This window comes from Heteronotia binoei, chromosome 14 (assembly GCF_032191835.1).
Source record: "Heteronotia binoei isolate CCM8104 ecotype False Entrance Well chromosome 14, APGP_CSIRO_Hbin_v1, whole genome shotgun sequence".
In the NCBI taxonomy this organism is placed as follows: domain Eukaryota; kingdom Metazoa; phylum Chordata; class Lepidosauria; order Squamata; family Gekkonidae; genus Heteronotia; species Heteronotia binoei.
Window position 1 is genome coordinate 11,781,669 of NC_083236.1, and position 13,830 is coordinate 11,795,498.

General features: G+C 44.6%; 1 protein-coding gene across 2 annotated transcripts in view; it reads right to left on the bottom strand.

Annotated features, from left to right (window-relative positions):
- Window positions 1–4,544: 4,544 nt before the first annotated feature.
- Window positions 4,545–13,830, bottom strand: part of LOC132582502 (sodium/potassium/calcium exchanger 3) — an 85,494-nt gene continuing 76,208 nt past the window's right edge. For both annotated transcript variants that reach the window (XM_060254097.1, XM_060254096.1), the window contains exons 14-15: window positions 8,213–8,278; window positions 4,545–6,705 (exon numbers count right to left, since the gene is read on the bottom strand). In XM_060254097.1, the coding sequence (XP_060110080.1) occupies window positions 6,556–6,705; window positions 8,213–8,278 (216 nt within the window). In that variant the 3' untranslated portion in view covers window positions 4,545–6,555. The remainder of the gene's footprint in view (window positions 6,706–8,212; window positions 8,279–13,830) is intronic.

The following is a 13,830-nucleotide window of genomic DNA, read 5'->3' on the forward strand; positions in this document are numbered from 1 at the left end:
TCCTAATTCACAAAGTACACACTGCGGTTGACTGCTGCGAACACAGTTTGTGTCCAGTGGCACCTTTAAGAAAGCTTTTGTGGGTACGCACGCTTCTTCAGAAGCTAATTCTCAGAAGCGTCCATGCACATCAAAAGAATAAAACTTGTTTGGTCTTCAAGGTGTCCCTGGACTCAACCTTTGTTCTGCTGCTTCAGACAAACACGGCTGCCCGCCTGGATCTCTCTTTGCGGACAAACATTCTGTTTAGCATCAAGGCGCAAACCAGTTCATGCCATGTGTCTGGCACCTTTTTGTCAACCCCAAAACTATACTCTAGTGCAGGTGTGGCCAATGGTAGCTCTCCAGATGTTTCCCCCCCCTACAACTCCCATCAGCCCCAGCCAGCATGGCCAATGGCTGGGGCTGATGGGAGTTGTAGGCAAAAAAAAAACCATTTCGAGAGCTACCGTTGGCTGCCCCTGCTCTAGTGTGCCAAAGACAGCACATTTGCCGACATGCAGGAAGACTGAAACCAAACAGATTGCGGCAGCCAAAGCTTTTGCTCTGAGATTGACACACCAAAGCACAAAGGAAGGGTCAAAGTTGACGTTTCAGGGACTGGGCCCAGTATAAGAGGAGTTCACTAGTATAATCAAGCAAGTTTCCTTCTTCCTAGCGAAAAATGAAGATGCGAAAACTCTCAGTCTATTAGGCATACGAAACAGAAAATGCTCCTGAGAATCCTTTGTAAAATATACAGCCTAATAGTGAAGAAGAGCAACTATATATATATATTCTTTTAAAAATGAATTTGCTTGCATCCCACAGTTCTGCTCATTTTCCTCCATATTCCCCTGAAGGCTATCAGCTCTGGGTTGGGAGATACTAGGAGATCTTGGGGGTGGAGCCTGACGAGTGTGCGGATGGGGGAGGGGAGGGACTTCGATGGGGCAATGCCATGGAGCCCAGCTTCCAAAATGGCCATTTTCTCCAGGTGAACCTATTTGTGTCACCTGAAGATCAGTCAGGAGACCTCCAGTTACCACCTGGAGGCTGGCAACCCTGACTCCCAAAACAATGAACAAGAGGAATTTCAGGATGTATTCTGGAAAGGCGGCCATAGCAGTTTTAAACAATTGCCATTCTGTTAGCTTGCACAATATACCTTGGTTCAAATTTAATGATGGTTACCACAGCTTGTCTCAGTATTTCTGCTAGTGTCTAGCAAGTCAAGGTTCCAACCTATGTATTGTGGGGAATCCTAGCTTGCTGGCCAAGAGTACAGCTGGTTCACTGGCTGCAAGGGCAAGCAATAGCTTCATAAAGTAACCAGGTTAGGCTGCCAAGTGCAAGGATAGTGCAGATCATTCTGAAGTAGAGTTGCCAACCTCCAGGTGGGCCTTGAATATCTCCAAGTGCTCTCCAGGCAACAGTGATCAGTTCCCCTGGAGAAACCCAATGCCTTGGAGGGTGGACTCGATGGCATTATACTCCTCTGACGTCCCTCCTCTCCCCAAACCCCATCTTCCCCAGGTTCCACCCCCCCCCCAAATCTCCAGGAATTTCCTAACCTAGAATTGGCAACCCTAATTTGAAACTTTGAGGTCTCATTAAGATGGTCCCAAACCATATTTGGGGCCTGATGTCCGAAATCAATTTTGTATCTGGTCTAGAATTTTGCAGAACATGTTTCAGAGTAACAGAGTTTTCTCTGGAGGTCATTGCTAAAACCACACTGACCTTAAGAGAGAACACAGTATGCCTTACATTGTCTGCAGAAGAAAATGGAAATCTCCCGGCGTTATATCTGACCTCCAAATTACAGGGATCAATTTCCCCGAAGAAATGGCTGCTTTGGTGGGCTGAACTCGCTGGCATTATACCCCACTGAGGTATAGATAAACAAATAGGGTTATAGCCTGAGCCTCTTAAACGGCCAGCAGACTGACAGATGAACAGTGCCATCCTAAACAGTGTACCACCCCCCTATTTTTTCTGGGGGATCCTTATTATTAAAGTCGACAACTCTGGGTTGCAAAATTGCTGGTGACTGGGGGTAGAGCCAGGGAAAAGCAAGGTTTAGGGATGGCAGGGACCTCGGTGGGAAAGGAAGGGAATCCGTTCAACTCTGGATTATTCCCGGATCTGGTTGGGGTGTGCATTGTACCTGTGGTGGTTGTCGCTAGCATAGAAGTTCCATCCCATTCTGTTTCACTACTGGGACTGGAGAAGCTCACAGCATCATAGTTTGGCAGACAGCCTTGGTACAGTGCCCAAATTGCTACTCACTAGCTCATGTGGCAGCTCACACGGTCAGGGCTACGGATAATCTTAAAAAAACACACACACATTAATCTCGCCTAGGCTTTTGCATACTTCAAATTGGCACATATTTCTCGTTTCATCCATCGAAAAAGAAATGCAAAGCACAGAACTGTAACTCAGCATTTCAGGGAGCCTGGGCTACACCCACATCAAGAAAATGTTTTAAAACACCCATACAAATACTAGCACATCTTCTTTCAGAGATCCCATGCTTATTTACACACACATGACTTCTTTATTTTAAAAATGTATATGACACCTCTCCAAACTACTGCTTGGCAACTCAGCTCTCCTACCCACCCACCCACCCCCCCGGCGCCAAAAAAAGGAAAGCTTTCTCTTTGGTAGCTGCAAACACAGCCTTTCTACCCCCCCCCCCCCCCCATCCTGAGATCTTGACTGCACACTCGTGGCCCGCAGAACAGATGGTGCTGCCCAGCATATACAGAAATCATTTCCAAACTGGATTCTGCCAAGGAATTTGTTACAGGAGAGAAAGGCTTCCCAACAGAGAAGCTTTGATGGCAAAATTCTTGAGTTTCTGGTAACTGAAATATGAACCAAGTTTAAAAACTGCAAAAATATTTGTGTGTGCGTGCAAACGCACAGGGATTATTTTTACACATCTGCTTCTGCTTTCAATGATTTCACAGCTAGAACTGTTAACAAGGTCATTTAGTTGTAAAAAGAAACTCCAAGAACACATTCTTGGTATGAATACCGTTGACAACCTGTTGGGAAAATCACTCTTTGAATTTTGGTTTGTAAACGAAAGAGATGTGCCCATGGAAACAACTGCAATCCAAATTCTACCCATGATAGTATTTTGGGTGAAAAATAGTGAACATGTTGTACGAATGGATTACCATGCACCTAGTTTGTGGCTCAAATTCACAATGATTCTAACCTTATAAAGCAAAAAAAAGGTGATGTACGGTGAAACTCTCTCTCTCTCCCCCTTCCACACACACACACACTTCATCATATGCTGAATTCTGCCTAGAGCCACATTATCAAGGACTCCAGAGCTTAACATAGGAACCTACAGCCTAGCTCCGCAATAGACTTCAAAGAGACCTGGAATGGAGACTATAAGGGGCAGGCCTGAATTTGGGTATAGTTAGCTATGGTCCCAGCCCAATCCTGGTATATGTAATCTATATTCTCAGCACTGGAATCATGGGCTCACTTTTATGACTGGCTTTGACATCACACACTTATAGTTCTAGCAATGTACATTCAGTGCTCAAGTACAATATTCCTAAAATATTTGATTCCCTCCAACATGAAAGATCCCTTTCAACGTAGTTAATCCCGCGTTGCACCATGGGGTAGATAAAGGCTATTTCGTAGAAATAGATCCAACTAGCTCCATTGGAGCTGCCCTATAAATACTTGGGAAAAAAAAAATAGCAGTTCAGGTTCTGAGAGGAACCTGTTTTCTGAAGACTATCTATTTTAGTACAGCCAAGGAAACATTAACCGATAAGGTTAAAAATGAATCCAATGTATTTCTAGGGACTGAAGAGATCTGATTAAAGGAAGTGTACAGAATAGCTACCATTATTGATATGAATGAAAACATCACACAGAAGGTACGGCAGCGGTGTCAAAAACAGTGGTTTTCAAACTGGGTTCTGTGGAACCTTGGGATTCTTCAGAATTTTATCATGAATTACTTAATGAGAAGTTCAGTAATGGTAGACTGGCTTCTCGCCCCTGCTGCTTCCAATCCTCCCCTGTTACCCAGAGCTGCAGAGGAACGCTGGGGGAGTTCTTGAGAATCCTTTCAGATGAGGCCACCAAGACCTGACCAGTTTCCCACATGAACTCTGCAGTTCACAGGGGCGGCAGGGCAGATGTTCAAGGGTATATCAACTGATGTGGAAAAAGGTTCTCTCAAGGCAGAACATTTGAGAACCACTGGTCTAAAGCAAGGGGGTAGACACATTTGAATTATGTTTATAAAACAGCACAGGAGTATAGAGCTTGGGAAAAGTCTAAGAACAGTATTTGAAAGAATTATTGCAACTACTTTACACAGAAATTACTTGACACCTGAGCGAGTACAAGAAACACATACAGAAATAAACCAACTTGTCCTTTGTCTATTGAGCTATGTCATATATGAATGCTTGAGTTCTACCAAGATGGCCATGGACAGCCATGTGTGCATCTGAGATGCAAGGAAAGCTCTGTAGACTACCAAGTAATCAAGCTGCTGTGATAAAGGGATGTGACAGGTTGGAAAATTTTATTTCACACTATTTAACCAAATAAAATGAATTTTAAAGTAATCAAACTTAAAAGGTGCAAACTGGTGGCTAGATAGATTTTCCCCTCAGAAATCTGCTTTTATCCCCAACACTTCAGACTTGTAGGCTCTCTAAAGACCTTTGTTGGTGATCTAGATATGAAAAAATAATTCAGATGTTGACTTCACCGGAAATTCATTGTTACACTTCCGAACAAAACATACATACAAGTAAAGCAGAAACACCCAGTGCTTAAATGTAACGGAGACAGTCATGATCCCATGATTTCGATTAACTGTGGAAACTGGATACCGATTGGAAACTCTCCTGAAATTCCTTGTTTCTGCTGTATGAACAGGGGAAAACTATGACAAGATCCACAGGGGCACAGGACACTGGACAGCAAATCTTTCGCCACCACTTTAGCTACTCAGTAGCCTGTATCTGTAATGGGCCGTGGTTCCTGGCTGCCCCAACTTCCAGGAGAATAGAAATTTTGGAACAGACAGACAACACGACTCACCAGGAAGACTTCCTGAAAAGTGGCTTATGAAGATGACCTTCTTTGTGGATTGTGCCCAGTTGATTGTATGAGAGGGGGAAAATCCCTTTCCAAGTCCAGTGTATCCCGTACAGAGTGGCAAGTGATAACATCGGTAATAATATCTGTGCAAAATATGCCTTTCAGAAACCAGTGTCTACAATTTTTTTTTAAATAAAGTAACTATACATACCCTTCCCCTATTCCCACATCCCCGGTATACCAAGAGGCACTCATCCAATCGATAAGAGTTTCATTGCGGACCTGGACCACTAGGGCAATTCTGGGGGTACTAAACTGGGTGCTCCCCATTTGACTCAGTGACATGATCAGTGCAGGGAGGGGGCACCGGAAGTTAGCCTAGCCTAGGGGGCCGGACACTTTAGCGCTGGCCCTGTATGGACTCACATATCCATCGGTCTTGGCCATACCATTTTCTCTCAGACTCAGTTCCCCACTGGAAACATGGGAATATTAGTGACAATCTCATAGGATTGTTCTCAGGGCAAATAAGGTAAGGGTTGCAAAGTAATTTTCAAATTAAAAGTGCTACAGAAACGATTAATATTAAGAAACCCTAAGAGGTCAATCCGGGCTTTGTATCCAACCTTGCATCTCAAACTACTGAAAGTTTAAAAAAACAGGGCTCCACCTCTTAAGCCTTCCAGGGCTGGTAAGGTGATAACTATTGCTTGGAAATACAACAAACGACGTAGCAATCAGATTCTGATCTTATGAATAAAACAGCAGCAGCGTTCATGTCTATAGTCTGTCTTCACTTGGGGCTTCTCTTGAATCCCTCTGAGTGAGACGTTGTTTCCTGTAAGGAAGCCATTTTGTACTCCTATCTGCCATGTTTTCTTTCAATAAACAGAAGATGCACTCCAATACTAGGTACCTGGAACTGAGCTCCCATATCACCATTTCTGTCTTTTGAAATGTCCTATGAATGGAGCACTCAGAAGGATAAGGAAGCTGCAAGAAATTTGTCGACCTCAGGGGCGGGAGGGGAGAATGAAAGAGATTCTTTCTGTTTTCCTCAAAAAAAGCACCCAGCAAAATGTACCCTCTTCTTTGTCACCTAGCAATAGTCTCAGTTCATAAATTAGATATGTCTTCCATCAAATAAGTTAAAAAGAAGAAACAACAGTAGCAGTTCTGTTTTTCTGGCTCAGTGCCAGGTAGAAGTTAGTTCGCTTAGACTCCAAATCACAGTTCACAATATCTGAGTTTGTAAATCTTCACATCAGTGCAGGAAGTTTCCAGATATTTTTTGTGTGAAGGGGCTGGTTTAGAGAGAGGCTCAACCCAGACAGGAAGAGGGCTTTGATGGACAGCAAGGAGGGTGTCCTTCATGGCTTCTGGCACCACACACTGCTTGGAGATGTCAAACACCATTCATATTGCACAAGTAATGAAGGGAGATGCCTCTCAGCAGTCTCATCCACACAATCAGTGATCTCTGCACATAGGCAAGTTCACAAAAGTGAAGATGTTAAATTCTGTCAAGATGGAGAAACACAAAAAGATGCCATAGAGGAAAAGGCACACGCCCCCCAGCTTCTTATCCAGCTTCCACTTGTTCAAGTGAACACCAAACACCTACAAACACACAAGAAGAAATGCTGGTCAAGAGGAGTTGATTTTTATACCCGGCTTTTCTCTACCTTGTGGAGTCTCATAGCAGCTTACAATCTCCTCCCCCCACAAGAGTGAGATAGGTGGGGGCTGAGGGAGTTCTGAGAGAACTGTGACTAACCCAAGGTCACCCAGCTTGCTGCACGCGGTGGAGGAATGGGAAAATCCACCCCATTTCTCTAGATTAGAGTCAATCACTGCACCACGCTGGTAGCATAAACATAGACGCAGAGCATGAACTGACCTGGCTTCACTGAGGGACTAGCATGAGTAGACTTTTTTTCATTAACTCGCTCACAGAAAGGTCTGGTCACCATTTGGCCCAATTAGACAGCCTGAAGGCCTTCAATGGAGAGCTTCCAAGAATCATTTAACACATTTTCTGCAGAGGGCAGGCCCAGCCTACCTGTTATCTTGGGGTCCCACTGAATCTTTTACTCGTGTTAGGTTGACAGAAAGCAATTGAAACATTTAGAAATTCACATTTCAGTCAATTTGTTAATTGTACTGTAATTATATCGACAATAAAATTGATTTGCTCTGCACACATTTCTAATTCTAGCTTTGTGCTTGTTGTAGATTAAACTAGTCCGCATTACGAGAGATTGACAGCGGGGGGCTCACATCCTTTACCTTCTTCTTCAGTTAGGATTCCACCCCTGCAGAATGCGATGCTACACAGAAGCAGCAATTTTTACACAAATCAGATCAAATGAAGACAACGGGCCTTCCGACATTCTCATTTTCCTTGCTTGTAAATTCTTGTTTCTTCAGTGTTTTTTTTCCCCTTTTCTGCTCTTTGGTGTAGTGGTTAAGTGTGCGGACTCTTATCTGGGAGAACCGGGTTTGCTTCCCCACTCCTCCACTTGCAGCTGCTGGAATGGCCTTGGGTCAGCCATAGCTCTGGCAGAGGTTGTCCTTGAAAGGGCAGCTGCTGGGAGAGCCCTCTCCAGACCCACCCACCTCACAGGGTGTCTGTTGTGGGGGAGGAAGGGAAAGGAGATTGTGAGCCGCTCTGAGACTCTTCGGAGTGGAGGGCGGGATATAAATCCAATATCTTCTTCTTCTTCTTCTTTTGCTCCCTGTAATGGTTGATTCTATTACACCCCATTATGTCCAGCATATCCCCCTGCTGATTTAAACTGCAGGTTTTTATGCCAGTCAAAGCAATATAATACTGAATCGACCACTACAGAGAGCAAAACATGTATGGAATCCCTTCCCCCCCCCCCCGAAGAAACAGGAAGATGAGAATGCAAAAAAGCCCAATATGTGATTTGTGGTGGAGAGGTAATGCTATTAGTCTGTTGTAGCAAAGTCAAGCAAGCATCCAGTGACAACTTAAAGACTACCAAGTTTTATTTCAATAGGGGGTTCTGTGAATAACGGCTCACTTCCTCAGATATCTAACATTTCATTGGCCCACCTGCCCCTTTTCTGAAAGCAACAAACATAAGGATGATTTACTTACAGTGACAAAAACGGATGCCAACAGCAAGCCCACAGAATAGATAAGTCCCCGACTATTCAATCGAATCTGAAAAGTTAATGTAAACAGTGTCCAAGTTATGAACTCGTTTCTAATTGACAACACTTATAATCCATAGAGATCAGTATCCAGAAAGTTTAAAAAAGATGCAGGAAATTAGGGCTTTTTTAAAAATAGAAAAAGTAGAAAAAGCCCAGTTCCCCAAATGGGCCACTGCACTAAGCAATAAATATAAAGGGCAGACTGAAAACAGAGAAAACATTGCCAATAAAAATCAATAACCAGTGGAATTAATATAGTAATATAACTGACTATCATAAAAACATTCAGCTGTGTTAGATTAGGAGGTAGGGAATATGCTATTATCAGAGGTCAAAGGGAATGGAAACAGTCTTAAATAGTCTTATCTTAAAAACTCTTAACACAGTTTAAAATAGATGTGCTAAAAAGGATATCTTCTGCAGTTTGGGGCACTTGGATGTGAACTGCAGCACTACAGAGAAAGTTCAAGGAGAAGTTAGCCAACAACAATTTTCTGAATGTGGTAACAGAAGACTTTTGAACGAAAGAGGCCTACGAGGCTTAATATACGTAGACAGGCTCCAGGAAGCTGCTGTGGCAGTGTGGCTTTTGGCTGGTGAGCCCGGCTCCAGAAAGCTATGGCAGCAGCACAGCTCGGCCCCGTGAACCTGGTTGGCGAGCCAGGCTACAAGAAGCTGTGGCAGCAGTGCAGCTTAGCCCCGTGAGGCCAGCCAGTGAGCTGGGTTCCAGGAAGCTGCCGCAGCAGTAAGCCCGGTCAGCTGGTCTGAGAACACGCGGCTGCCTTCTTCTGCTGGAGCCATCCCAGGTGGAGCTGCCCTCCGGTGGGCTCCAGCGTAAAAAAAGCCCTGCGGGAAACGAGACATCACAGCCTTTCCAATCACAAAGAACATCAGGTTCTCTTTTACCGACAGCATGCTGGGGCTGCCCCCCCCCCTCCCCACACACATTCTGTCTGTAGAAACACCCTGCATTCAACCTGCACGAAAAGAACGGGAAAAAAGAAACTCCATCCCTGCCGACTGTCAGGTACACGTACGGGTCCCTGACAAGGATTTGTTTTAAATGCGGTCCAGAACCAGTCTACTGATTTTCCTAGTAGTATTGTCACTGCTGCGGAGTGGTCAATTATCCAAAGCGTATTCGTGTATCCATAATATGGTTTTATGTATTCACAGATGTATTTGTATACATGAATTCATGCCTGTATTAATCTGTTTATCATAATATCGATATTTACTAACCTTCCTATATATTCATTATATTCTTTTATGGATTCATGTAGAATAGTGTTGGGAACAAAGGAGGCCACAGTAGAGGGTAGATCATTGTGGGAAGCTAAGGCCTAATCTTGCCTCTCTGCTAACAGAAGACAGGTGCCAACAGAAGATGTCTACAAAGCTGCAATGAGTCCTTGGAGAAAAGCAACACTGGAGCGTGGTAACTAATTCAAAGACTTTTGGGTGGGAGAAATTATGAGTCGTTAAACAGTAACTTATATTTTTGAGGCCATGGTCATGTGGCCGGGAACATGTAGCTGGGACAATGGTAGGCATGGCTCTCACAAGATTGCCAGATGACTGGGGAGCCCAACAACACCTGGGGTCAAGCCAGTAGAAGTAACCAAGTGTGTGTGTGGGGGGGGGAATTGATCACTGAGGAGTGGTGCCACATGAAAGACACAGTAGCTCTGCTGTGCGATTGAGAGAGCCTGGCAAAGCAAGCTATTCCTCCCCCATTCCACCCTAAGGGAGGAGCCTCAGCCAATAGACAAAACAGAGGCTTTGGTCTGTAGCTCCTGTGCAATTGAGCAAGCCTGGCAAAGCAAGCTGTGCTGCAGAAAGAAGTAAGAGAGAGGGAGAAGGAAGCAGATGACAGTCAGTTGCTCAGGAGCCTGATAAGAGCCCTCTGAGTGCCTGATTTGGCTCCAGGCCGCATGTTTGACATTCTAGCAAAACTGGAGAAGAGTGTTGTCATGTGGTTGTTTGGTGTAGTCGTTAAGAGTGAAGACCTCTAATCTGGAGAACTGAGTTTGATTCCCCACGTCTCCACATGCAGCTGCTGGGTAACCTTGAGTCAGTCACAGTTCTCTCAGAGTTGTTCTCTCAAGGGCAGTTCTCACTCTCATCCTCACCCACCTCACAGAATGTCTGTTGTGGGGAGAGGAAGGGAAGGAGACTGTAAACTGCTCCAATATTCTGAATGAAAAGAGCGTGGTACCTCTTCCTAAATAACGTTTTGTATGGCATAGACCAGGGATGTCAAACATGTGGCTGAGGCTGCTCCCTTAGGGAGGAATAGCTTGCTTTACCAGGCTTTCTCAATCACACAGCAGAGCTACCGAGCCAAGCCTCTCTTCCTTCTTTTGGCTGAGGCTCTTCCCTTTCCTGATCTCCTGGGGAAGGAAAGAAAGAACCAGAGCTTCCTTTGCCCAGTCCCCAGGACTGGACAGGTGAGATACAAAGCAAGCACCTTTAAGGTCAACGAGTGCTAATGTTTTAAGCATGTTTTATTTTAAGCTTTTAAAAAATGTTTGTGTTTGTGTCCTACATGGCCTGGCCTGACAAGGTCTCGTTTATGTCAGTTTCAGTCCTCATAACAAATGAGTTTGAGACCCCTGGCATAGACACTCACAATCTTGGTGGAATACTACTAGTTTAGCTTGCTTCATTTCATATGGCTCACTGAAGAAGGAACACAAGAATGAGACAATTATCCAGAAATCTTATGTGAACTTGAGAGTTTGTGTGAACTTGAGAATTTGTGAACTTTGGACTTGAACTTCTGATTTAGCAACGTCGTTAACTGTGTATGTTGGATGTTGTGCCTGTATTTTGGATTTGCAGCCCTTGAATGATACAGATTTGCAGCCCTTGAATGATACAAAACTTGTGAAGTAATTAGGCAGATGTAAGATTTTTGTATTATATGAAAATGTTTTGAATGCCCAGTTTCTGTATTGTTTTTTATATATATATGAATAAGTTGCATTATTAAGAGAAAACACAGACATTCAAGGTAATTTGAATTACCACCTGAAGGATGACAGTCCTAAAGGGGGGGGGGCATATGCAATTATTGCAGAATTGATTGCAGTGCTGTCCACATTAGATTTAACAGACCTGCTTTTTCTAGCTTTAGCTCCGTTTGGAACCCTGAAGATCTGTTGCGCTCAAGGCAGTGCCATCTCCTGGTGGAAGAAGCCATCCCTTGATGCAAGGATGGCTCTTCCTGAGAAGAAGGGACTGCCATTGGTGCAACGAATCCATAGGACCCAATCCGCATGGCTGAAAGAAAACAGGCATTTAGGGTGGCAGTGAGGGAAGAGACTGAGGCTGCTGAAATGGATGTTTAGGTTGGAGACAGCTGCCCCCGCTCCTGCACAAGAGCTGAAGGTGTTTCAAAAGAAAGATCACGCCTTTTGTTGGGTAGGCTCATCCTACTGTTGTCTCTGGTAAATAAGCTCAACAGGATTTTATATTGTTTCAAAATCCTGCCAAACCTGACTGACTAGAGATGATGGTGGAATTAATCTAGTCGCTCAATTCCTGCCAGAGTTCTCCAATCAGCCAGTCAATTAATACAAAACAAACAAAATTATTCTGACACATTTTATAAGGGCATAATACAAAATTGGTTAGCTTGTATTTGCATGTTTTGAGTTTGTTTTGTTTAGAGCACGAGAATATTTTTGATGGCAAGGGGCCATTTGTTTGGGAGTCGTGGAGAAGAACTAGCAGCCCAGTGTTCTTCTTCCAAAGGTGATGGGACAGCTTCCAGGGCTTGGTTGCTCAGCTGGCCTGACAGATGCATGGGCAGAAGAGAGAAAAAGCATCCGTCCATCACCAGAAAACAACTGTGAGGATAAAAGTTCATGCGCCCTCTCAACAACGCAGCCCTTGTTTGTTCAACAGCTGGACTGTTTAACTATTCCATAAATTTGTCTTTAACCTAATGAGCAATTCAAATCAGAATTTTCTGTATCAAAGCTAATTTACTGAGTTGCCAGCTCAGGAAATAATGCTCCACAGTACATAGGCAGCAGTTTCTCAGTTAAGTTTGAAAAACATCAAACTTTGAGGACTGCCACAAAGTGGAAAACAAAATAATACTTTCTTTTCGCTCACACACAAGAATTCAGCCAGCAACCTCATCTGTCCTCAACTAGTGAGTCATGACTAAGAGTAAGGCAAATTGTACTATCAGTCTCTATATTTATGTTAGGGTTTAAAAAAAAAAAAAAAGAGGCAGAGGCATACACAGAGAGGAGGAGAAAGACTCTCCTTCCTGGCTGGCTTAGAACCAAACAAAACATTACATCTGAAATGGGTTGGAACATGGGTCCCTGTCTTAAGAAGCCTTACCCCAACAGTGCTTTACAGTTCCGTTCAGCTCTGGAGTATTAGGAAAGGGAAAGGAGGCCTTCCAGCCTCCCACCTGAGACGTTTTCACCAGCTGAAATGGCTTCAGGTGTCCTGCTTCCCCTTCTCTGGCTCCATTTGCCCTAGGAAAATCATGTGCAGCCAGAGAACAGGCCAAAAAGGTCCCCCACAGCCACTGTCACTGGCAAAAACTGCTCAGCTGGAGGCTAGAAATCCTTACTTCTTCCTCACAGTTACCAATTTCGCACTCAGCTTACCCCGCGGTCATGTTCCTCTTCTCTGCGCAGCATCCATCGGATTTCCCACTATCTGCGCCGGAGTTACAGGAAGCGTTGCGGCTTTTGTGCACCAAATGGAAACCTCTAAAAACCAGTTTCCGTTCAGTGCGCGAAAGCCGCTACGCTTCCTGTCACTCTAGCGCAGATAGTGAGGAATCCAACGGACGCTGCACAGAGAAGAGGAACATGACCGCAGGGTAAGCTGAGTGTGAAATTGGTCAGTGTTTTGGAGCCAAAGGGAGCAATGGAGCACTGCTAAGGTGAGACGCCCTGTTCCTCTGCATGACGGCGAGTCAGAACAGGCACCTACAACTGAACTCATGCCAGATGTAACTTCTAGTCTGGCCCTCAGACCCAGCTGTAAAGGAGAGCAAGTGAAGAAATAAAAGAAGAAGAAGATATTGGATTTATATCCTGCCCTCCACTCTGAAGAGTCTCAGAGTGGCTCACAATCTCCTTTACCCTCCTCCCCCACAACAGGCATCCTGTGAGGTAGATGAAGATATTGGATTTATATCCTGCCCTCCACTCCGAAGAGTCTCAGAATGGCTCACAAACTCCTTTCCCTTCCTCCCCCACAACAGACACCCTGTGAGGTAGATGAAGATATTGGATTTATATCCCGCCCTCCACTCCGAAGAGTCTCAGAGCGGCTCACAATCTCCTTTCCCTTCCTCCCCCACAACAGACACCCTGTGAGGTAGATGAAGACATTGGATTTATATCCCGCCCTCCACTCCGAAGAGTCTCAGAGCGGCTCACAATCTCCATTCCCTTCCTCCCCCACAACAGACACCCTGTGAGGTAGATGAAGATATTGGATTTATATCCTGCCCTCCACTCCGAAGAGTCTCAGAGCGGCTCACAATCTCCTTTCCCTTCCTCCCCCACAACAGACACC